At 41.6% G+C, this 25943-nt stretch overlaps 3 protein-coding genes across 3 annotated transcripts; all 3 read right to left on the bottom strand.

The window, feature by feature from the left end:
* Positions 1-246: 246 nt before the first annotated feature.
* LOC139153989 (olfactory receptor 14C36-like) lies at positions 247-1212 on the bottom strand. Its single transcript, XM_070728416.1, has one exon. It carries the CDS (start codon positions 1210-1212, stop codon positions 247-249), a length of 966 nt encoding a protein of 321 aa, XP_070584517.1.
* Positions 1213-12619: 11407 nt separating this feature from the next.
* Positions 12620-13549, bottom strand: LOC139153987 (olfactory receptor 14C36-like). Its single transcript, XM_070728415.1, has one exon. It carries the CDS (start codon positions 13547-13549, stop codon positions 12620-12622), a length of 930 nt encoding a protein of 309 aa, XP_070584516.1.
* An 11227-nt stretch (positions 13550-24776) lies between these two features.
* LOC139153986 (olfactory receptor 14C36-like) lies at positions 24777-25718 on the bottom strand. Its single transcript, XM_070728414.1, has one exon. It carries the CDS (start codon positions 25707-25709, stop codon positions 24777-24779), a length of 933 nt encoding a protein of 310 aa, XP_070584515.1. The 5' UTR covers positions 25710-25718.
* Positions 25719-25943: the final 225 nt, after the last annotated feature.

Raw genomic sequence — 25943 nt, 5'->3', positions numbered from 1 at the left:
AACTCTAAAATGGCTTACATTACAAAAGAATTATGAATGAACAAGAAATAATAAAGTGAACAAGTGAACAAAAGTGTATTACCAGACAGAAAGAAGCTCCATGTCATATACAAAATATTTCTGATAAGAGGTCTACAATCACTCTATTTTAAAGCTGGAAAACATGGCAGATGTTTAAGACCTTCCAAGAGATCATAAGGAAGGGAGCCACTTGGATTGCAGGACAAGATAACCCAGAGAATATGTTTAATTTTTATAAAAATTGATATTTTGCCAACAATCTATATTGTATATGACATTTTGCAGGAGTTTCAAGACAGCTTTTTGGATGTCTTTATTTCTGAGGCTATAAATGATGGGATTCAAAATTGGTGGCAAAATGGTATAAAAAACAGCAGAAAACAAATCCAATGTAGAAGATGAAAGTGATTTGGGCCTCATGTATGAAAACACAGCTGTCATTATGAATACAAAAAAAACAGTCAAGTGAGGAGTGCAAGTTGAAAAAAGTTTATGTCGGCTTTGGACCAATGGCATTTTAATTATGGTGGAGAAGATGTAACCATAAGAAGCAAAGATGAGTCCAAAACAAAAAGAGTCAAAAAAGAACCCAAGTACAAGTATCAGAATTTGATTGACTTTTATATCAGTGCAAGAAATCTTTTGTAACTGAGGAATGTCACAGAAATATTGGCCAATAGTATTAGAGTCACAGAAGTTTAATCTAAAGGTGATCCCTGTTTCCAGCACTGCATGGATCAGATTGCAAATCCAACTGGCAGCTGCCATTTGAATGCAGGCATTCCAATTCATAATCATTTTATATTGCAGAGGATTGCAGATGGCCACATAACGGTCATACGCCATAATAGTTAACAAAGCCAGCTCACTACCGACAAATGTAACCATGAAAAAGACCTGTGCGACACATCCACCAAAAGAAATTCCCTTGTTGTTTGTGAGGGAAACAGCTATCGATTTGGGGAGTGTGGTAGAGATAGAACAAATATCTACCAAGTAAAGGTTCACCAAAAAGAAATACATTGGATTGTGGAGATGGTGATCAAATGCCACTGCCGTTATAATGAGGCAATTCCCCATTAAAGTGATTAAGTAAACAAAAAGAAATATCGCACCATGCAAAATTTGCAAATTCCAGTCATCTGAAAATCCCATCAGGACAAAATGTCTTGCAGAAGTGTGGTTGGTCATTCCACTGATTTATTCCTACAAAACACCAATTTGCAAGAACATGAAAGATGAGGCATATTCCTATATCTCTCCCATCCCCTTGCAATATGAATTATACATTCCAAATATTCCACTTACACTGTCAATGGCTCAGACACAAACAGTTGCCATATTCTCAGCTAACTTATCCTTCCACCCACCCACCCTCATATTATTCACATACAAAATAGGAATTCACTGCAATTAGTTATTTTAATTTAGACAGATAATATAAAATTGAATATATGGCATTTGAAAATCAAGCTTCCAAAATGTTGGTATCCTATTTGTAACAGAAACAAACAAAAGCAACAGTTCACTTTGCCCCCTCTGCCTTTATCTAAAATATAATGTCTGGATGTTTTTGTTGTTTAGGAAAGATGTAGAATTTTTGATTTATAAATTTATGGGTCTCCTTCAAAACTTTGAAACTAATACACAGAATTTTGAAGTATTCCAGAAATGCATAGAAAACAATCATATTTGGGCATGACAGGATCAATAAGAATAATCAATCAATTTATTAGATCAGATGAAGTGTTATATTAATTACATAGATGTCTGACTATCTTAGAATTGTTTATAGTTCACTTAAAACTAGATACATGGAAAGGATAAATATACTTTTAGATTGTGTCCTGTGTTCTCTTATCAGAAAAGTAAACACTACGTTTAAAAAAAACTGATTATACTGGATTTCACATTACATTGATTACCATTCAGTCTCTTTTGGAGGACTTTTTAAATTTATTTAGCATGATAGAAATCATGCTTAGAATCAGAATTCTTTTCTTTTCAGAACATTAGCTACTTGAAGTTCTTAATGAAATAGATAAGATTCATCTTTATATTCTGTAGTATTTATATAAAGTTCATCATCGTTTTACAGTATGAAACAAATCTTTACTTACAAATGAGCAACTGAGTTTCTCATCTTTACCATTATATTTTTCTCACTAGAAAATGTTTTGATTTTAAAATATAGTTATTTTAGTAAAAAACAGCAATTTCAAAAATAAGATCTCACATTGTTTAGAACCAATTCATTACTTGAGCATCCTAGCCACACTTACCGTACTTTTCTTCAAAAGAATTAGAGATGTTTGTACTCACTTAAATTTTCTGCCATCATTAAATATGGGCCTCATTAAAGCAAATAGCATTTTAAAAACTTAATTGTTATCTGTGATTCTTCAAGGAAATACTCCTTGGAGGCTTTTGTTTCCCAACATTATCAAGAGTTTTACTAACTAATATGCAAGTTAGTTAATTATCTTTTAAATCATTTCCTTCTCTCCTGTGATAACCTCCAATTTTTATCTTCAAATGATATTCAAATTGGCAGAAGAATGCATGTTAGAATTCTCTTAAATACCTGTAAAGTGATAATAGAATAGAAGAGAAGAGAATAGAATTTTATTGGTCAAGTGTAATTGAAAACACAAGGAATTTGTCTTGGTGAACATAACAAGAACAGTTATAGAGGTCCAAATGACTGACTCTATAATTCCTCTGTAGAACTGTATAAGCACCTCCTTGTTTTTAATCATTGGATTTGTATTGTGTTTTGTTGTTGTGAGCTGCTCTGAGTTTTCAGAGAGGGACAACATACAAATCAAATTAGGACTAGGACTGCGTGATGTAGCGGCAATGTGTGCCAATCCCAGTAAAGCGGCCGTTTGCAATTGACAGATGGAGATTTTGTCAATTCTAATGGTTTTCAAATGTCCGCTGAGATCCTTTGGCGCTGCGCCCAGCGTGCCAAGTACCACTGGGACCACTTTCACGGGCTTATGCCAGAGTCGTTGCAGCTCGATTTTTAGATCTTCATATTTCACTAATTTCTCTAGCTGCTTTTCTTCAATTGTGCTGTCTCCTGGGATTGCGATGTCTATGGCAGAATTGAGAAGAAGCAGCTAGAAAAATTAGTGAAATACTAAAATTAATGAATTATTATTATTATTATTATTATTATTATTATTAAATTAGATTTGTATGCCGCCCCTATCTGAAGACTCGGAGCGGCTCACAACAAAACAATATACAGAGTACAAATCCAATGTTAAAAACAGTATTTAAAACCCTTATAGTAAAAAACAATCATACAGCCCCAATAGACCATACATAAATCATAATAGCTGAGAGGTATATTAGTTTCCCCATGCCTGGTGACATAGGTGGGTTTTCAGGACCTTACAAAAGGTAAGGAGAGTGGGGGCAGTTCTAATCTCTGGGGGGGAGTTGATTCCAGAGGGCTAGGGCCATCACAAAGAAGGTTCTTCCCCTTCTTGGTTGCTAGGATTCATGCGGCAGAAGGGAGTCCTGAGATAGTCTGGTCCAATGCCATGTAGATCTTTATAGGTCATAACCAACACTTTGAATTGTGACCAGAAACTGATCAGCAGCCAGTGTAAGCCACAGAGTGTTAACAAAACATGGGCGTACCTAGGGAAGCCCATGATTGCTCTTGTGGCCACATTCTGCACGAGCTGAAGTTTCCAAACTTCAGGCATCAAACTGACTCAAAGGTACCTATGTATCTGTTATCTTTTAGAGACAACATGCTGTTTAAAAGCAACCTTTGTAAGCCCTGTATTAGTTAGGAATAATTGAGGATTTAATGAAATGACTATATTTATAACTGGATCTCTTCAACTGTATTCTCCCATCACATGCAGTCACCTGCAAATATCTAGAGGGCTAAGATACTTTCTTTAGAGGTATAAATAACAGAAAAAGATTCAAATGGAGAAACATACCATTTTTCCATTGAAAAAAGCTAGTTTGCTATCTATTTTGCAATGTATAAAATATCAAATATCCTCTTCAAATATTCCATGTTCCCAGCCAACAGTATTGCATCGCTTACATACAAAATAGCTCTGTTTTCATGTCCCCAGTTGCAAACGTTTTGAAATAACTATATCAGACTTCAGAAAAGACTAATTAAATAAACAATTAGTGTAGGATATAAATTTAGGTGTATGCTTGTGAGTGGGTTATTATATATCTCTGTGAGAAATAGTTTGATGCAATGGTTGTGGCAGGTAATCATATCCAACAAAAAAAACCCCAGAAGACTATGTTGTGAAATATTCCATAAATTCAATTACAGTAATATTATACAGTTATAGTACAGGAGAAATAAATGTGGAATCATTTATACTATATCAAATAACAACAACAATAACAACGACAATAATGGCTCAGTGGATTTGCAGCTGGCTGAAGTGTAGACATCAGAGAACAAGGGAAAACAATCTGAAGTTAGTTGGGGGAAAGATCAAAAGCAACATGAGAAAATATTATTTTACTGAAAGAGTAGTAGATCCTTGGAACAAACTTCCAGCAGACGTGGTTGGCAAATCCACAGTAACTAAATTTAAACATGCATGCCGTCAGTCTTCTATGTTTCTATGTTTCTAATAATAATAATTTGAAAAGCATTGGAATTGACAAAATCTCCATCTGTCAATTGCAAAAGGCTGCTTTACTGGCATTGGCATGACTGGTGATGAAATATGAAATCCAGCATAGTGATATCGTTTGCTGTGTTGTATTGTTGATAATAATAATAACAATAACAACAACAATAATAATAATAATAACAACAATAATAATAACAACAACAACAATAATAATAACAATAATAATAACAACAACAATAATAGTTGTTGTTATTATTATTATTATTATTATTATTTATTAGATTTGTATGCCTGATACAATAATAATAATAAACAAACAAGGAAATCAAACAGAAAGGCAGAACTGGAAGACAGAACAGAGGATACCATCTGGTGGTTGGAGGAATAATTATTATTGTTGAAAATTGTTATGATTACCTGCTCAGCTGCTGGTCTTGAAAAAGTGGAAAGCCAGAAAAAGGAGGATTTTTAGAAACAGATTCCTAACTTGTTATTGTTTGGGAAGAATAACTGGACTTTATTACAAAAGAATGAACTGAATATATTCCAAAAATAACAAGGCACAAAAGGAATGCAAAGTTGGTGTTTAATTTTCTTTTTCAATGTTTTTAAATGTAAATACAGTGGTACCTCAAGATACGAACCCCTCGTCTTACGAACAACTCGTGATACGAACCCGGGGTTCAGAAAAAAATTGCCTTTTCTTACGAACTTTTTTCGAGTTACGAACGCCAAACCCGAACTTCCGGGTTCGGCGTTGGGAGGCTCCTAGGAAGCCGCCCGGCTGTTTTAAAAGGTGACAGCCAGGCTGGGGGGCTTCCCAACAACCTCCCGAACCCCGAACTCTTGCCGAACTTCCGGGATCGGGGTTGGGGGGGTGCTGGGAAGCCCCCCAGCCCGGATGTCACCTTTAAAAACAGCCGGGGGGCTTCCCAGCAGCCTCCTGAAGCCGAACGCGGAAGTTCGGGTTTGGCGTTTGGCTTCGGGAGGCTGCTGGGGAGCCGCCCGGCTGTTTTAAAAGGTTACAGCCGGGCTGGGGCGCTTGCCAGCAGCCCCGACTCCCCGCCGCTCACCCATATCCGGCAGAAGATCGCTCTTGCCTGGCTTCCCCGTGAGGCATCAGGTCAGCATTCTGTGCGGGTGGGCAGCGGGGAAGCCGGCGGTTGTGGAAGCTGCTGCAGGAGGCTTTCCCCCTCCTCGTCCGCTGCCCGCCCGCCCAGAATGCTGACCTGATGCCTCGTGTGAAGCCGGGCAAGAGCGATCTTCTGCCGGCCATGGGCGAGCTACAATAGGCTTCCACGTCCTTCGCCCGTGCCTGGCGGGAGGTGAAGAGTGCTTTGCCCAGTGCAAAGTTGACAGCAAGCAGCTCCGCAGTCGCCGAAGGAGGCTTAACCGCACCCCTCTGTCCCACCCATCGCCCGTGGCCAGCAGAAGAGCGGGGATAGGCAGGAGGAAGTTATGCCGGATACGGGCGATGGGTGGGACAGAGGGGTGGGGTTAAGCCTCCTTTGGCGGCTGGGGAGCTGCGCGGCTTTGCCTTTTGCTGGGAGGGCAAGTGAAGCGCCGGATCTCCTGCCTTTTGCCCAGCCAAACCCCCAAATGTCTCCGCTGTAGCAGCTGCTACAATAGACTTCCACGCCTTTCGTCCGTGCCTGGCGGGAGGTGAAGAGTGCTTTGCCCAGTGCAAAGTTGACAGCAAGCAGCTCCGCAGTCGCCGAAGGAGGCTTAACCCCACCCCTCTGTCCCACCCATCGCCCGTGGCCGGCATAACCTCCTCCTGCCTATCCCCGCTCTTCTGCTGGCCACGGGCGATGGGTGGGACAGAGGGGTGTGGTTAAGCCTCCTTCGGCGACTGCGGAACTGCGCGGCTTTGCCTTTTGCTGGGAGGGCAAGTGAAGCGCCGGATCTCCTGCCTTTTGCCCAGCCAAACCCCCAAATGTCTCCGCTGTAGCAGCTGCTACAATAGACTTCCACGCCTTTCGTCCGTGCCTGGCGGGAGGTGAAGAGTGCTTTGCCCAGTGCAAAGTTGACAGCAAGCAGCTCCGCAGTCGCCGAAGGAGGCTTAACCACACCCCTCTGTCCCACCCATCGCCCGTGGCCAGCAGAAGAGCGGGGATAGGCAGGAGGAAGTTATGCCGGATACGGGCGATGGGTGGGACAGAGGGGTGGGGTTAAGCCTCCTTTGGCGGCTGGGGAGCTGCGCGGCTTTGCCTTTTGCTGGGAGGGCAAGTGAAGCGCCGGATCTCCTGCCTTTTGCCCAGCCAAACCCCCAAATGTCTCCGCTGTAGCAGCTGCTACAATAGACTTCCACGCCTTTCGTCCGTGCCTGTCGGGAGGTGAAGAGTGCTTTGCCCAGTGCAAAGTTGACAGCAAGCAGCTCCGCAGTCGCCAAAGGAGGCTTAACCCCACCCCTCTGTCCCACCCATCGCCCGTGGCCAGCATAACTTCCTCCTGCCTATCCCCGCTCTTCTGCTGGCCACGGGTGATGGGTGGGACAGAGGGGTGTGGTTAAGCCTCCTTCGGCGACTGCGGAACTGCGCGGCTTTGCCTTTTGCTGGGAGGGCAAGTGAAGCGCCGGATCTCCTGCCTTTTGCCCAGCCAAACCCCCAAATGTCTCCGCTGTAGCAGCTGCTACAATAGACTTCCACGCCTTTCGTCCGTGCCTGTCGGGAGGTGAAGAGTGCTTTGCCCAGTGCAAAGTTGACAGCAAGCAGCTCCGCAGTCGCCAAAGGAGGCTTAACCCCACCCCTCTGTCCCACCCATCGCCCGTGGCCAGCATAACCTCCTCCTGCCTATCCCCGCTCTTCTGCTGGCCACGGGCGATGGGTGGGACAGAGGGGTGGGGTTAAGCCTCCTTCGGCGACTGCGGAGCTGCTTGCTGTCAACTTTGCACTGGGCAAAGCACTCTTCACCTCCCGCCAGGCACGGACGAAAGGCGTGGAAGTCTATTGTAGCAGCTGCTACAGCGGAGACATTTGGGGGTTTGGCTGGGCAAAAGGCAGGAGATCCGGCACTTCACTTGCCCTCCCAGCAAAAGGCAAAGCCGCGCAGTTCCGCAGTCGCCGAAGGAGGCTTAACCACACCCCTCTGTCCCACCCATCGCCCGTGGCCAGCAGAAGAGCGGGGATAGGCAGGAGGAGGTTATGCCGGCCACGGGCGATGGGTGGGACAGAGGGGTGGGGTTAAGCCTCCTTTGGCGGCTGGGGAGCTGCTTGCTGTCAACTTTGCACTGGGCAAAGCACTCTTCACCTCCCGCCAGGCACGGACGAAAGGCGTGGAAGTCTATTGTAGCAGCTGCTACAGCGGAGACATTTGGGTGGGGGGGGAGGCAGGAGGCAGGAGATCCGGCCCTTCACTTGCCCTCCCAGCAAAAGGCAAAGCCGCGCAGCTCCCCAGCCGCCAAAGGAGGCTTAACCCCACCCCTCTGTCCCACCCATCGCCCGTATCCGGCATAACTTCCTCCTGCCTGTCCCCGCTCTGGCAGAAGAGCAGGGGCAGGCAGGAGGCAGTCTTTAACATGCCGCATAGGCTCTGGAGCGCCGCCTGGTCTTCGCAGCACTGGCTTTCGCCCTTGTTGCATTCGCGAGCTTTCATTCCCAGGAAGCTCTCCGAGCTCGGGAAGGATCCCACGGTCAGTCGGCTGCGGGCGGGAGGAAGACGAATGCGGTCCGGAGGCTGGGAGGGAGGCGGAGCAAGGGATCAATGTAAAAGCGCTGGGCTGGGAACGTCTTTGGCCAATTAGCTCCTGGAGCGTGGAGGCTGCCTCCCTCCTCCTCCCGTATTCCGCCTCCCTTCCCTTTGAGTCATTGCAGCCGGACAGTAACTGTCTACCCAATCCACCCATGAGGCTCCCTCTGGGCAGTCTGCACTGTCTCTCTCCCCCCCCCCGTCTCCCCCCTCCTCTACCCACCCCCGAACGATCTGAATGCCGGCAGCAATGAGGCAAAAGGGGTGAGTTTTCTGCTTGCATGCATTAATCGCTTTCCCATTGATTCCTAGGGGAAACATTGTTTCATCTTACGAACTTTTCACCTTACGAACCTCCTCCCGTCACCAATTAAGTTCGTATCATGAGGTATCACTGTAAATCTAATAAAAATATTTTTATAAAACAATGGTGATAATGGGCATCCTTGCCTTCTTCCTTTCATAATCTCTTTATCGGTTATTTCCCCATTGATTATTATTTTTGCTATTCGCTTATTATAAATTATTTTTATAACAACCACAAATCTTTCTCCAAAATCCTTGTATTCTACTTGTTGTTTCATAAATTGGCAGTTCACATTATCAAATTATTTTTGAGCATCCAAAAACATTAAAGTTATTTGCTGTTTTGAGTGGTGTTCACAATATTCTAAATTGTTCAAAATTATCTTTGATCTGATTTTTTGGGAAGAAATCCATTTTGACCTGTGTGGATGAAATCACTAAGAAATTTCTTGAATCTATTTGCTATTATAAATATTTTTATTGGGTATTTTACCAGAGAAATTCAATAAAGAAGAAACATATTTAATTGTACATGTGATGACAGCTGCTCAAATAGCATCTAAAAAGGGGAACTAAATACAAAACTGACCGAAGGAGTGGTACTGAAGAAAATAATGGACTGTGCAGAAATGACAATCAACAATTAAAATTAAAGACAAGGAGGATTCAGAATCCTACAAAGTATGGATGGTTAGAGGAAGAGTATAGATAGGGTTAAGTTAGTATGAATAAAAGAAATGGAAGGAAAATGTGAAAAATAAATTTGGACGACACAGATGATAAAACTAAACATGGAGACAGCATTAGATAAACAACATATACCAAAAATAAAGGCTTAATAGTATGAGTATGAGGTTAAAAACTAAGAAATACAATAATAATGTGGATAAAATTAGAGAAATACAATTTGTTATATATAATATCCAGTACAATAGATTCGCTCAGGGAAGGACTTAGAAGGAGAAAGAAGAAGTAGAAAAGGGGAAAGAGAAGAGGTGGAGAGGAGAAGTTGGTAGAAAGGGGAAGAAGAAATGTAAGAAAAGAGATGAGAGTGGTAGAGAGAAAGAAGAGAGTGAAAAGAGATGATAGGATCAGACTGATTAATGTAATATTTGAAGTTAAAATAAGCTATTGATTTTATGAAAGAAATGTAATTTATGGATGTGTCTTTCATGGTAATATGTGTTGTGTTGTTATGAGATAAATGTGGAGTAAAAATAAATGAATTAAAGGTTAACATGATAGCAGTGTTCCAATATCTCAGGAACTGCCACAAAGAAGAGGGAGTCAAGCTACTCTCCAAAGCACCTGAGGGTAGGACAAGAAGCAATGGGTCGAAACTAATCAAGAAATGTAACACTAAGGAGACATTTATTTATTTTTATTTTATTTAATTGGACTTGTATGCTGCCCCTCTCTGTGGACTCGGGACAACTCACAACATATACCAAAATACATAACAATAGTTTGTCCAATGAATATGCTTTTAAAAAAAAGAATTCTTAAAATTCTAATTTTAAAACATTTATTCACATTCACAAAATAATCATGCTAATGACATTCATTGGACAGGGGAAGGTGTAATGTCCCAAGGCCTGATGGCAAAGATGTGTTTTTAGACTCTTTTGGAAGGCAAGGTGGGTGGGGGCAATGCAAATCTCCAGGGGGAACTGACTTCAGAGGGCTGGGCCTCCCACAGAGAAGGCTCTTCCCCTAGGTCCCAACAGCCAACATTGACAAGGGACACTAAGGAGACCAACTCTATGGGACTCACCGGTCACTGGGATTCATGCGGCAGAGATAGTGGTCCTATGCCATGTGGAGCTTTATAGGTCATAATCAACATTTTGAATTGTGTCCGGAAACCAATCGGCAGCCAATACAGTCCGTGAAGTGATGACAAAATATGGGCATGCCTTGGAAGGCCCATAACCACTCATGCAGCTACATTTTGCATGGTTTGAAGTTTACAAACACTCATCAAAGGTAGCCCCATGTAGCATTGCAGTAGTCGAACCTCTAGGTGACAGTGAGCAAAGACACCCTGTCCAAATAGGGCTGTAAGTGATGCACCAGGCAAATATGGGCAAATGCCCCCCTTGCCACAGCCGAAAGATAGTGGCCTAAAGTCAGCTGTGGATCAAGGAGGATGCCCAAGTGGGGACCCTCTCTGAGGGCATCAATAATCCTCTCCCCCCCAGGGTAATGAACCGTCAGATCGATGTGTCCTTGGGAGGCAATGCCCACAGCCACTCTGTCTTGTCTGGATTGAGATTGAGCCTGTTGCACCGATCCAGACCCTGACAGCCTCCAGACACCGGCACATTAATTCCACTGCTTCACTGAGTGGACACCGGGTGGAGATGTACAGCTGAGTATCATCAGCATACTGGTGGTAACTCACCACGTGCCCTTGGATGATCTCTCCCAGCGGTTTCATGTAGATATTAAATAGCAGGGGGGGACAGGACTGACCCCTGAGGAACCCCAAAGGGTAGGGACCTTGGAGTCAACCTCTGCAACCCCTGCTAACACCGACTGCGACCGACCAGAGAGGTAGGAGGAGAACCACCATAGAACAATGCCCCCCACTCCCAGCCCCCCCACTCCCAGCCCCTCCATGATCAATGCTATTGAAAGCCACTGAGAGGTCAAGAAGCACCAGGACAGAGGATAAACCCCTGTCCCGGGCCCACCAGAGATCATCCATCAGTGAGACCAAAGCAGTTTCCATGCTGTACCTGGGCTAGATTCCTGACTTCTGAGGGTGTAGATAATTCACTTCTTCCAAGGACCACTGGAGCTGGAGCAACACCAGCTGCTCAACAACCTTCCCCATAAAGGGAAAGTTGGAGACAGGACGATAGTTGTTAAATATGGCTGGGTCCAGGGAAGACTTCTTGAGGAAGAGGCGCACAAGTGCCTCATTGTAGGGAGCCGGGTAGGGCCCCTCCATCAGAGAAGCATTGGTAATCTCCTGGACCCAGCTCCATGTCACCTCCCTGCTGGCCAAAACTGGCCAGGAGGGACACAGGTCCAACAAGCAGGTGGCAGAACTCACAGCTCCAATGGCCTTGTCCACTTCATCAGGTGTCACCAGGTCAAACTCACTCCAAACAGATGGACTAAGATGGGCCCCTGTCACCTTGGCTGACTCATTGTCAGCCGACTCTGTACTCCAATTGGAGTCAAGACCAGTCCAGATCTGAGCATTCCCTGACAGTTAGAAAAGTTAATCAATGGAACAACTTTTCTCAAGAAGTTGTGAATGCTCCAGTACTGGAAGTTTTTAAAAAGAGGTCAGATAACCATTTGTCTGAACTGGCTAAGCAGGTATTGTCTATAAGACCTCCAAGGTTCCTTCCAATTTGGCTATTCCATTCCACTCCGTTCCGTTCTATTCTATTCTATTCTATTCTCTTCTATTCTATTGTATTCTATTCTTTCTTAATAACTGCAGATATAGTTCTACAATGTGTTACAGAAAAAATGTACCATCCTATCTATCTATCTATCTATCTATCTATCTATCTATCTATCTATCTATCTATCTATCTATCTATCTATCTATCTATCTATCTAATGTGTGACATGTCTATCATTCTCTCTATCTAAACAGCAAATGTAGTATGTTGATCCAACTACTAATTCATTCTCATTTCTGGAAACATATTGGGTGATTTCTGATCAACTTCCCTTTTAGCCAAATCTATTCAAAAGCATTGTTGTTCTGTACAAAAAACAGGAGGTGGGAAAATCAGGTAATACACTTCATTTGGTAGAAATATGGGTGTTATGCTTAATGACATCTATAAAGCTATTAAATCCTGAATAAAAGAAATCACATTCAAATTAAAATCAATTATGTCAGTGAAATATATTAGTAATGAATACAAAGAAACTGCAAATGCTTAATTGCACTATATTTGTACCCAACCTATCATTTTCATAGACATTAGTGATTGCAATCATGTTGTAAAATGATTACTTTTTAAAGACCTAAGAGCCTTTTGTAGATCCTTGTTCCTGAAGCTATAAATAATAGGATTCAAAACTGGTGGCAAGATTGTGTATAAAACAGCAGAAAGCAAATCCACAACTGGGGTAGAGAGTGATTTGGGTCTCATATAGGAAAATACTGCAGTGATGATAAATAAAGAAAAAACAGCTAGGTGGGGAATGCAGGTAGAAAAAACTTTATGCCTGCTTTGCACTGATGGAATTTTCATCACTGCAGAAAAGATATAGGTATAAGAAGCAAAGATGAATGCAAAAATAAAAGAATCCAAAAAGAACCCACTAACAAGGATCAATGTTTCATTGAATTTTGTATCTGTGCAAGAAATCTTTTGTAGCTGAGGAATATCACAGAAATATTGGCCAATCACATTGGACTTACAGAAATCTAATCGAAAAGTCAAACTAGTTTCTAACACTGCATGGATCAGGTTTAATACAAAGGAGATTGCTACCATTTGAATGCAGGCATTCCAATTCATTATCAGTCTATATTGCAGAGGATGACAAATAGCTACATAACGGTCGTAAGCCATGATAGTTAACAAAGCAAGTTCACCACCAACAAATATAATGATTAAAAAGGTTTGAGTAACACATCCAGCAAAGGAAATCACTTTGTTGTTTGTCAATGAAACAGCTATGGATTTTGGAACTGTTGAAGAGATGGAACAAATATCTAAAATAGAAAGGTTGACCAAAAAGTAATACATGGGACTGTGAAGATTACGGTCCGCTGCCACTGCTGTTATAATGAGACTATTCCCTATTAAAGCTGTTATGTAAACAATAAGGAACATCATAGAATGCAATATTTGCAAATCTGGATCATCAGAAAATCCCATCAGAACAAACTCTGTCACAGAAGATTGGTTGACCATTTTTGTCTATTTGAATCCTGTAGAAAATAGTTAAATGAATTAGTGAAGAATATAATTTTCACAATATTTTCTATACCATTTTATAAATTTCTCATTTAATAATATTGTAGGATTGGGATACCAATAGTGTGTGTCGCATAGCAAATTATATTTAACATTCCAGAAGTCATTGATTTATTACTATATATATATAAATAGGCAGTTCAGGTCTCACTGTGTTCGCCCTAGCACAAGGACAAAAGCACCAGCCTGAAGATGACAAGTGAGATCTCATCAAAATAAGCTGATACAGGAGATGAGCCTGTAGCCTAATAGATAGAGGCCCCAGGTTCAAATCCCAGTAAAAAAAGGGTGTGGCTACCTGATGAAGATTAATAAGCCTGAAATAGATCTATAGTAGTCTCCCTTCCTTTTCATTATCAGCAAAATATGTTACATCTATAGATTATAGTTGTCAGCTATAAAAAACTTATCTGCCTTGGAATATGGACCCTGGTGGAGCCTGGAGGCAAAAAGGAGCTGTGACATACCAGGCTGATTCGACAAAAAATCACACATAACCCTTCCCTGATACAAGCTGATATAGGAGTTGAGCTAATGGCTAACACCTCTGCCTTACAAGGCAGAAGCCCCAGTTTCAAATCCCACTATAAAAAAGGGTGGCTACCTGATGAAGGCTAATAAGCCTGAAATAGATCTATAGTAGTCTCCCTTTCTTTTCATTATTAACCACATATGTTTATGTATGTATATATGTATGTATGTATGTATGTATGTATGTATGTATGTATGTAACATATTTAAAGGCAAGAGGCAAAAAAGGAGTTGTGATGTAACCCTTCCCTGGTAGAGAGCTGAAGGGATTGGATACTGTAACCTAGAAGTTAATCTGTAACCTAGAGGATACTGTAACCTAGAAGAACTGGGGTGGTGCAGCAGGTCGAGTGCTGTACTGGAGGCCACTGAAGCTGACTGTAGATCTGCAGGTCAGTGGTTCAAATCTCATCACCGGCTCAAAGTTGACTCAGCCTTCTATCCTCCCGAGGTGGGTAAAATGAGGACCCAGATTGTGGGGGCAATAGGCTGGCTCTGTTAAAAAGTGCTATTGCTAACATGTTGTAGGCCGCCCTGAGTCTAAGGGGAAGGGCGGCATAAAAATCAAATAGATAGATAGATAGATAGATAGATAGATAGATAGATAGATAGATAGATAGATAAATAAATTCTCTGCCATACAAGGGAAAGGCTGCAAGTTCAAGTCCCAGTAAGGTTATGGCTAGCTGATGAGGCCAGAATAAGGCCGAAATAGATCTATCCTAGTCTCCCTTAATTTTCAAATTCAGCAAAGACATGTGACAGATAGATAGATAGAGATAGATAGATAGATAGATAGAGAAAGAGAGATAGATAGATAGATAGATAGATATCTTTATTGCTTTTAAGCAAGAAAAATGAAATATTGAAATATGTAAAATAGTCAATTTATTTATTTATTTGTCATACAAGTACAGTAGTACCTCTACTTAAGAACGCCTCTACTTAAGAATTTTTCTAGATAAGAACTGGGTGTTCAAGATTTTTTTGCCTGTACTTAAGAATTATTTTCTACTTAAGAACCCAAGCCTGGAAAAATTTCCCAGGAAATTTGAGAGCAGCACAAAGGACCGGCCACTTTCCTGCCATTCCCCCTTTAATCCCAGCCATTCTGGGCTGCCAGAGGAGCCTTTTGGTGGTGTTTAAGGAGGCTTTGGCAGTCCAGAGTGAACAAAGCATTTTCCTTTCTCTGGGCAGTTGGAGAGGGAATAAACCTTTGCCAGCGCCCAGAGAAAAGAAACGCTCCCTTCGCTCTGGGCAGCCCAGAGTGAACGGAGCATTTTCCTTTCTCTGGCTGCTGCCTCAGATTCCCTCTTTTCTTTTTTTAAAGCCTTAAAGTTTTGGATTTTTTTTTATTACCCTCACCTCACCTTCTTCCTTCAGCAGCGACTGTCCTCCTCTTCTTCTTCCTCCTCCCACCCAAATTCCAAGGTTCTATTTCTTTCCTAATGGGTTTGCATGCATTATTTGCTTTTACATTGATTCTTATGGGAAAAATTGCTTCTACTTAAGAACCTGGTCACGGAACAAATTAAGTTCTTAAGTAGAGGTACCACTGTATAGTATTGTAGTATTTTTTAACATAACATAGGTATAAAGTAGAGACAGAAAGGTTAAAAAAAAAGATAGGCACGAAGGTGCTCAGAGATTCTTATTGCTGTTCAAAGAAATGAGTGCAACTGATGTACCTCTGCCTCTGTATTGTGATTCTATCAACACAGTATAACCTGCTGAAAACATTAAGAGTTACATTAAATATTCACATGGCAACTTTCTAAAGCACATGTGAGGCCAGGGAGAAAAATCCTTACTTCATCACCTTTCTGAATATCTCCTTCAAATTTACAGAATTGGCATATTTACTTTGTTACAGTGTTTAAGCTAGGTTCCCCAAAAAGTTAATATAGTTTCCTAAGTGTCAATGGATAGTATTACTGAAAGTAGTATTTATTCATGTTCATATAGTAAAAGTTGAGTGATTAATGAACAATTTGAAATTCAATGAAAGAGTCAATAAGCTAAATAATTAGTTGCTCTATGATATAGGGCAGTGTGAATGAAAGTTACAGTATTGAGCCGCTCCGAGTTAATGAGTGACAAGATGGGCAGCTAATACTTTTTATGAACAAACAAATAAGAAACCTGATTGTATTATAATTGCAGCATTGGGAGGCAGGAACTGCTTGACATCCTTACACATTTTAGCATCATGAACTAATGAATAAAGTTAAATTATGGTCAAAAAAGTTTAAGATTGTGATATCTGACAGACTGTACTTATTACTGAAATCATCTAAGGAGAACTTACCATAAGTACAGTACACTATTTGCTCAGTCTGGAAGATTCGCTCATCTGAAACATATTAGATCAATATTGTTGAAAAATAGATTTTTTTTTACCTGGCTTTTCTCTGAACATTGGATAAATGGTTTTTGCTTTTCCAGTTAGTTTTTCTACTGCCTCTTTTTTCTGTGAGATAAGTAGGTAATAATAACTACTTATCTCAGATAATAAAGAGGTAGTAGAAAAACTAACTTGAAAAGCAAACACAATACGTATACATACATACATTTGGAGATACTTTTTAATGACAAGTATGAAATACTAAATACTATTGCTACTATTAAAACAATAATGTATCTGGCCTTTAATCACATTCCTATCATAACACTATTAAAATATATAAATATAATAACGATAACATGGGTTGCCACTATTCAAATAAAAAAATACATTGATTATATTGTAATCATGTTTAAAAGAGAACACTTTCTAAAATTACACTATATGTTATTAACAATTACTTACACTCAATGTTATTCTCAGAACCAAGATTGAACACCTTTACAACTCCAAGAAATAATTCTTGGAGATAAAGTAAAAATATTGTAATTACCTTTGTTCTCTTTGAAGATCAGTGTACCGTTTTTCTTGAATATGATTTTCATATGTAGCACAGACCAAGAAATATTTTATCACTATTGTTTTCTGTAGCTTTAGGGAATCATCCCCTGAGAACCATCAAAAATCCATGTTGAAGCTTTATTGTTCCCACTAGTCTTAGCAATTGTATTATAGAATCATACCTGCTTTCTTAGTTAATTAAGTTAATTAAGAATAATTAACTTATTAAATCATAAAATAATATAATGGGCTGTATTTGGACAACAGCCTGTGTTTCATTGTCATATTTATACTGATTTTCATTCATTCTGCTACCTACTCTAAACAACCTTTTGTATAGTAAAAATCATCTTATTCAACTCTGTGTTCAGTACAGAGTTTCCTATAGCATCAAGACAAAATGCCCAATGCCATTTGTGTTGATTTAAATGAATTATACTGTAATTGAGTTGACAAAATTAGAACAACTGGATCCCAGCAAGACAGCAGATATTAACAAACTAAAAGTGGTAATGAGGCAGGAATTCCTGCTAGTGGGAAATTAGTCATGTCCAACCTGCAAATCTCCACAGGAACTATTATAACAATTATATTAGAGTTACAGAGAAGAGTTAAAAACCTCTGCTCCCTTACCCCAATGTTAATAGACCAATATTGGCAAACCTTTTTGGCACTGAGTGCTGAAACAGGAGAACGTGCAAATGTACAAGCCAGAAACCAGAAGAACAGCCATGCACTGGGAATCCAATACTAATCTCAAATGCAAACTAATCAATGTAAAAAGTGTGGTTAAAAAAATACCCAAATTCCTACTACTACTAAAAAACGACACCTTCAAAATTATTTTTGTCTGTGAAACATGGCTAAACACATCCCTCCCTGACTCCATAATCACAGCAAGAAACTACCTTGCTAGGCAAGGATGCTTCCACACTAGGGGGGGCAAAATCTCGCAAGGATAGTGCTCAAGGAAAGTGACACTCTTCGCCTCAAGGAAAAGAGCCCCAGCCCAGTTAAGCTGGACAGATTGGAGGCCTTGTTAAAGGGTTATCACACATACCCCTAAATGCACAGCTGCACTTCTTTGGGGTTTTAAGGAGGGTTTGCCTTCACCTCCAGCAACCTGAAGTCAGTTGGGGGATGTGAAGACATTGTGAGGCACAAGATTGAGAAGAAAATGTTAGAGGGCTGGGTGTTGGGCGACTTTCTGTCACTGCCCATTCCCACTTTCAGGATTTCCCCTTTAGTTGTGCTCACCAAAAAGGCCAGTGGTGAATTTCGCTTAATTCACCACTTGTCCTTTCCCCGGAGGGAGTCAGTGAACGACTTCATATCGGAGGGCACCTGCTTGGTCTGGTACACTTCCTTTGATGCAGCTGTATCCATGGTCCGGGCATGTGGAATTGGGTAAGTGCAACATTAAGTCAGCTTTCAGACTATTACCCATCCAACTGGATGACTTTGAGCTCATGGGTTTCCAGTTTGAGGGAGGATTCTATGTCAACAGGACACTGCCTATGGGCTGTTCCGTGTCCTGCGTGCTTTTTGAGTGCGTTAACTCCTTGCTCAAGTGGGCGCGCAGGAGACGGATGGGTTCCAAGTCCATCATTCACTACCTGGACGATTTCCTAGTGGTGGGCCCTGCCCGTACAGGCCAATACCTCACACTTATGTTTGTTTGTTTGTTTGTTTATGTTTATTTAGATTTGTATGCCGCCCCTCTCCGCAGACTTATGTCAGGCTTTGGAGCCTTGTGTTCTTATTTGGGGGTCCCTTTGGCCCCTGAGAAGATTTAGCCTCCAGGATCACTTTTCTAGGTATTGAACTCGACTCTACTGTGCAGTCTTGTTTTTTTTTTAAATTAAAGTTTGTCTTTATTTATATACATATAATACATAAAGAGACACAAAGACATTTTTAAAAAACAAAAACAAAAAACAAACAGTATTTGGACGGATTTGCAGCACATCCTATTGGAAAAATGCTTCCAACTATAGTAACATTCTATTATAGCTCTATTAAATTATTTATATATGCCAGTTATGAAAAAAATACACGTCTTAAATTATAAAAAAATATCTTATACCTTTATACTAACAATAAATTCTATTACCAGGCAATGGCTTTGTCAATTAAATATTATTCTATTGTACATTAACCACGGTGTTTTTCTTTTTCTCTAACCACCAATACAACCTCTCCCAACACTTGTAAAGATCAGATTCTTCTTTACAGTGATCCCCCGCTCGTTGCGAGGGTTCCGTTCCAGGACCCCCCGCAACGAGCGGGTTTTCGTGAAGTAGCGCTGCGGAAGTAAAAACACCATCTGCGCATGTGCAGATGGTGTTTTAAACTTCCGCAGCGCTAGTGAGGAGCCGAAGATTGGGGGGCGGCGCGGCTCTTTTAAAACATTGCCGCCGACATGGGGGGCTCACTAGCACCCCCCCGAACCCCCAACCCGGGTTTGGGGGGGTGCTAGCAAGCCCCCCATGTCGGCGGCGATGTTTTAAAAGAGCCGCGCCGCCCCCAATCTTCGGCTCCTCAGCGGCGAGCGAGCAAGCGAAGCCAAGCCGGCAGCAATGTCGCCGCCGCTGCAGCCAACGCGCGCTACGATCTTCCGGGCCAGCCAGGCTCAGTCACGGAAGGCAGCCGCTTGGCCCGGGATGCTGGGCCGAGAGGAGCCGGGCTTGATCCGCTGAGCCTAGCTGGCCCGGAAGATCGTAGCGCGCGTTGGCTGCAGCGGTGGCGACATTGCTGCCAGCTTGGCTTCGCTCGCCGCGCCGCCCCCCAATCTTCGGCTCCTCAGCGGCGAGCGAGCGAAGCCAAGCCAGCAGCAATGTCGCCGCCGCTGCAGCCAACGCGCGCTACGATCTTCCGGGCCAGCCAGGCTCAGCGGATCAAGCCCGGCTCCTCTCGGCCCAGCATCCCGGGCCAAGTGGCTGCCTTCCGTGACTGAGCCTGGCTGGCCCGGAAGATCGTAGCGCGCGTTGGCTGCAGCGGCGGCGACATTGCTGCCGGCTTGGCTTCGCTCGCCGCTGCAGCCAACGCGTGCTACGATCTTCCGGGCCAGCCAGGCTCAGTCACGGAAGGCAGCTGCTTGGCCCGGGATGCTGGGCCGAAAGGAGCCGGGCTTGAAGATCGCAGCGCGTGTTGGCTGCGGTGGCGAGGGCTTGCGATGGAGGGTGGAGGAAGCGGCCATGGGAGGGCGAGCTGCCTCAGGGAGGAGGATCGGGCGGGACCAGGTGGGGGCTGGAATTTCTCCGCCAGGGCGAAGGGCGGGCGAGCGGCGAAGGGCGGGCGAGCGGGTGCTGGGGAGGGCTTCTCGCCCTCCCGCCAGCAAGAGGGGGAGCGAACGGCGTGGGCAGGCGAAGGGCGGGCGAGCGGCAGCAAGGAGTTTGTGTGGGCGGTGGGGAAACTCCTCGCTGATGCCAGCAAGAGGGGGAAGACCCAGGGAAGCCGCCCAGCAGCTGATCTCCCGGTTGCCATCTACGCATGCGTGCCCATAGAAAAAAAAGGGCACACATGCGTAGATGGTATTTTGACTTCCGGGTTGAAAAATCGCAAATTACCCTGTTCGCAATGGTTGGGGACGCAATAACCGGGGGATCACTGTATTTTTAATTTCTATCATTAACCTATCCATTTCTGCACAAGCTATAACCTCTTGTAGACTGCCCAGTAAAAAATTGGACAAGCTACGAAGTAGGATTGTGGAAGCCTTAGATAGCTACAAAGTTACACTGTGACAACTACAAGAACTGGCAGGTCTATTAAACTTTGCATGTAGGGTAGTCGCCCTGGGCCAGCCCTTCTTATGTTGGCTGTACATGGCCATGAAGGGGTTGATTGTGCCTCATCATAGAGTATGTCTTGGTGCTGGCGCCAAAGAAGATCTTCACACCTGTCTGAAGTATTTGGAACAATTCAATAGTGTGTCCTTTTGGCATCAGGAACTTCTTCTGGAAGCTGAGTTGTAGCTATGGTCTGATGCTGCTGGGGCTTTTGGCTTCGGGATCATCCTTGGTGACAGGTGGTGTCACTCTTACTGGCCACCTGAGTGGATGGCTTCTAACATCAGATAGGACCTCACCTTCCTAGAATTTTCCCCCCTAGTTGTAGTTTTGGAGCTGTGTCCTCAAAGAGAGTGCATGTTATGCAACTGGTCTGCTACTTTGTAGGTTGTGTGCTTTCCCGACTTAAATACGGTCAACCAAGCCCTTCTCCCAGCTGTGACTAACTCCTATCATTCTGACTTCTAGATATGCTGTCAAGAGGGAAACCTAAGGTATTGCTTTGTGGCCACAGAATGATCTTCTGGAAGGAGAGCTGTGATATCTGTCATCAGGATACAGCTGTCGCCGGCAGTGTTCTCTCTAAATTTTTTTTGGGGTGGGCGGAAAAGTATAGTGTCTGAGCGGCAGTCCCTTCGGGACTGGGCGACACAGAAATAATAATAAAATTTCCCTCTCGGCTTCTGGGCAGGTTTGGAAAACTCTGAGTTGATGATGATTTTTAAGTGAGCGATTGCTCACCTGCTCAGCTTAGAGGGAACTATGGTCGCTGGGCCATTGGACCAATATGGTCTGGCTGTGCTGGAAAGGCCTCCACTGAAAGGGGCTCCTACCTTTATTACTGGGTAAGCACCACTCTGTGGTTGCTCCCAAGTGGTTGGTCTTGCACTTGGGTGGCAATGATTTTGGAGTGTTGAAGGGCTTGGCAGTGATCTGTCAAGCCAGCGAGGACCTTTGAGTGCTTTGTGAAATCCTTCCAAGGATTGTGTGGCATAATGCAGTAAATCTGAAGGCAGTTGACAAGACTAGGAAGACAATAAATAGGGCAATAGGCAAAATTGTAAAGGAACTGGGATGCAGTATTATTAAGCATCCCCAGATTAGGTTTTCTAGGCCAGGTTTCTACCGAGCCAATGGCATTCACCTTTCTGATGAAGGAAAAGCCATTTTTCTTGGGGACCTGCAGAGGTGCCTTCATGGCTAGAGTGGTTGGGAGTGGGAGGCACTGTTATTCAGTGGTTCTCCTCCTACATCTCTGGCCGGTCACAGTCGATGTTAGTGGGGGTCAGAGATCGACCTCTACATCTCTCCCTTGTGGGGTGCCTCAGGGGTCGGTCCTCTCCCCCCTGCTATTTAATATCTACATGAAACCAGTGGGCGAGATCATGAGAAGGTCATGACCTACAAGCTGGTTGGCACTCTTTTCTTTGAGACCTTCAAATTTCTATTTTCTATCATATCACAAAACCTAAAATGGTTCCCTAACATCAAGAACATCATCAAAAAAGCACAACAAAGAATGTTCTTTTTGTGCCAACTCAGGAAGCCCAAAATGCCCAAGGAGCTGCTGATACAGTTCTACAGAGGAATCATTGAGTCTGTCATCTGCACCTCTATAACTGTGTGGTTTGGTTCTTCAACCCAACAAGACCAACACAGATTTCAGAAGATAATCAGAATTGCAGAAAAAACAATAACTGCTAACCTACATTCCATTGAGAACCTATATACTGCATGATTCAAAAAGAAGGCCATGAAAATATTTACAGACTCATCACATCCTGAACATAAATTGTTTCAACCACTACCCTCAAGAACAGTTTTTTCCCTGGACATCATCACTCTGCTAAACAAATAATTCTCTCGCCAGTTTCAAGCTATTTACTAAGTCTGCATTACTATTACTATTAGTTTTTTTTCATAATTCCTATAACCAATATCTTCCCATTTATGACTGTATGACTGTAATTTGTTGCTCGTATCCTTATGATTTATATTAATATTGATTATTTCCTGATTGCTTGTTTGAACACTATGACAATCATTAAGTGTTGTACCTCATGGTTCTTGACAAATATATATTTTATTTTATGTACACTGAGAGGATATGCACCAAAGAGAAATTCTGTCAAGCTGCCAGTCAGAATTCAGACAAAAAAACCTCAGAGTTAGCCACCCCAAGTCTATGGAGAGGGGTGGCATACAAATCTAATAAATAAATAAATGAATGAATGAATGAATGAATGAATGAATGAATGAATAAAGAAAGAAAGAAAGAAAGAAAGAAAGATTCAAAAAGTGTATTTATCAAAATCAGAACTTGAAGCATCGAAAGAAAAGCAAAGTCTGAGGAAAATGGTGCCATGCAGCATATATAAAAAAAACCCTTTCCACCCCCTGTTTGGCTTTTGCCCAATCTCTGTTGTTCAGATTCATCAGGTGGCACATGTTGCCCCTCCCGTCACTCTTCAGGAATTTTCCATCTAACAGTCTCCTCCTGGCACCCAGGAAATCGAAACTTAACTCTCCTCCTGCACACTTCCCAACCCCCCCTTGATTTCTAACCCCACCCCAACTCTATGACAACCAAGCAAAAAGAATGCAGCAGCATAGCAAAGGTTGACATTCCCTGTGTGTCCAATCATACTGGGCCAATAAAGAATTCTATTCTATTCTATTCTATTCTATTCTATTCTATTCTATTCTAGTCTAGTCTAGTCTAGTCTAGTCTAGTCTATTCTACTCTACTCTATTCTGCTCTACTCTATTCCATTCCATTCTATTCCACTAGGTAACATCATTAGTACTAGTAGAAGCACTGATATTATCACTAATAATGTTACCATTCAGTAATTTTAAAGTTTAGTATTCAAAAATCCAATATTCCAAAAAATGTTAGTCCATTTAACTATTTCTGTAACTAAACATTATTTGAGGAATGAGATCCAATTTCTTTTGAGGACACAAACTCAACAATACATTTGCCTGGTCTTTTGAAAAGAGGTGCATCTTTGGCAACAGCTTTGACTCCCTACTCTCTGCCAAAAACAAATAGAAAAATACCATATAGTATCTGATTGTATTTGATAAAGGCCCAAGAAATCCAAAGGTACATTTACAATAATATCTCATACCATCAAAATGCCAATAAATGAAATCATTAATTGATGAAAATGGTAAACTCTAATCCTACAGAAACAAAATAATTCCAAAAGATAAAGTCTTCGGAGAGGGATAGCATACAAGTCTGATAAATTATTATCATTATTATTATTATTATTATTATTATTATTATTATTATTATTAAAGAATTATTGTATTGATGTCAAAATAATAAACAAGAAGAATAGAGGACTTTGTTCAATGATCATATAAAATATCACATACTAAGTTTTTTCTTTAATTATCCCATCTACCAGTATTGCATGTAATCACTCACAATAATCAAAGAGGTTCACAAAGCTTTTGAATATTAACTAAGATTACCATGGATGGAATGTGCAAATAGGGAAATCATTCATATTCTCTGTATATTCTCACTGACAATAATATACATATTTTTTTCCAGTGAAAATGGATCAACCAAATCTTGAAGTTCCTTTTAATTTTAATGATTTTTTTAAATTTAATTTTTATACAGACATGTCTCAATCAACTGACTCTTGGTAATTAACAATTATGAAACTATTTAAAACATACACACACATACCAACAAAATTACTGCAATGATTGTCAGTGAAATCATCAGTAAAATCAGGACCAGGCATATAATCAGATTTTTAAAGCCTTGCAAATGTCTAAAAAGGGGGTGGGGGGGTCCATTTTAATTTTGAAGGAAATATCAGGAGACTAAAGCCAGGAGACATATTTTCCTGTTGTAATCATTGCCTTGATCTAGTCACCTGATATTACCTGGCTAACCAGACTGGGAGAATACTCAACATGCCAAACTAGATTTTGACACCACTTTCCATGCTGTCTCTTGGATATCCTTGTTTCTCAAACTATAAATGATGGGATTCAGAACGGGAGGCAAAACAGCATATAAAACAGCAGACAGTAAGTCTATTGTGGGTGAAGAAAGAGTTTGTGGTCTCAAGTATGAAAACATAGATGTAATTATAAATAAAGAATAGACTGTTAAGTGTGGACTGCAAGTTGAGAAGGTCTTATATCTACCTTGAGTGGATGGAATTTTTAAAATTACTGAGAAGATGTAACCATAAGAGGCAAAAACAAATCCAGTGCAAAATGAACTTGCAATGAATCCAACTACCCACATGAAAATTTGATTAAATTTTGTATCAGTGCAAGAAATCTTTTGTAGTTGAGGAACATCACAAAAAAACTGTTCAATGACGTTCAATCCACAGAAATGCAATTGAAATGTTATGGTGGTTAGCAACGTAGCATAAATGAGGGAACTAATACAGGAAGCAAGAGCCATTTGATTACATGCATCCCAGTTCAAGATAAGGCTATATTGCAGAGGATGGCAGATAGCTACGTATCGATCATAAGCCATGATGGTGAGCAAGGCAACCTCAGAACCTACACAAGCAATAACTAAAAATACTTGAGCCATACAACCAGGAAAAGTAATCATTTTGTTATCTGTCAATGAAACTGCCATTGATTTGGGAATAGTGGTTGTGATATAACAAATATCAGTCAAGGATAAATTGACCAAAAAGAAATACATAGGTATGTGGAGGTGGTTATTCAGGATCACAACCAATACAATGAATAAATTTCCAACCAAAGCTATCAGATATACAAATAGAAACAGGAAAAAGAGCAGAAATTGTACATCATGGTCATCAGAAAAACCCATCAGAAGGAATTCAGTCACAGTGGATTGATTGGCCATTCTTTTTATTTCAATTGTTCTGCATAAAAACAAAGTATGATTAAAGATCAACAGAGGTACCAAATCTTGCTCAACACATTATAAGTGGATATAGGATTGCAGAGTAAAGTTTATATCAGTCTGACTGAGTCTTTTATATAAGATGATTTTAAACATACCCTTCTTAAACATGTCCTTTTTGATATTATACATTCAGCAGCATATTCTAATAGTCAATAAATTCACTTAATATTA

The sequence above is a fragment of the Erythrolamprus reginae genome, chromosome Z (assembly GCF_031021105.1).
Source record: "Erythrolamprus reginae isolate rEryReg1 chromosome Z, rEryReg1.hap1, whole genome shotgun sequence".
Lineage (NCBI taxonomy): Eukaryota > Metazoa > Chordata > Lepidosauria > Squamata > Dipsadidae > Erythrolamprus > Erythrolamprus reginae.
Note: the sequence above shows the minus strand (reverse complement) of the source record. Positions and strands in the feature narration are given on the sequence as shown.

What these genes read in the sequence shown, in the direction of transcription:
- LOC139153989 (XM_070728416.1), bottom strand. Translation starts at nt 1,212, where the DNA reads ATGACCAACCACACTTCTGCAAGACATTTTGTCCTGATGGGATTTTCA.
- LOC139153986 (XM_070728414.1), bottom strand. Translation starts at nt 25,709, where the DNA reads ATGGCCAATCAATCCACTGTGACTGAATTCCTTCTGATGGGTTTTTCT.
- LOC139153987 (XM_070728415.1), bottom strand. Translation starts at nt 13,549, where the DNA reads ATGGTCAACCAATCTTCTGTGACAGAGTTTGTTCTGATGGGATTTTCT.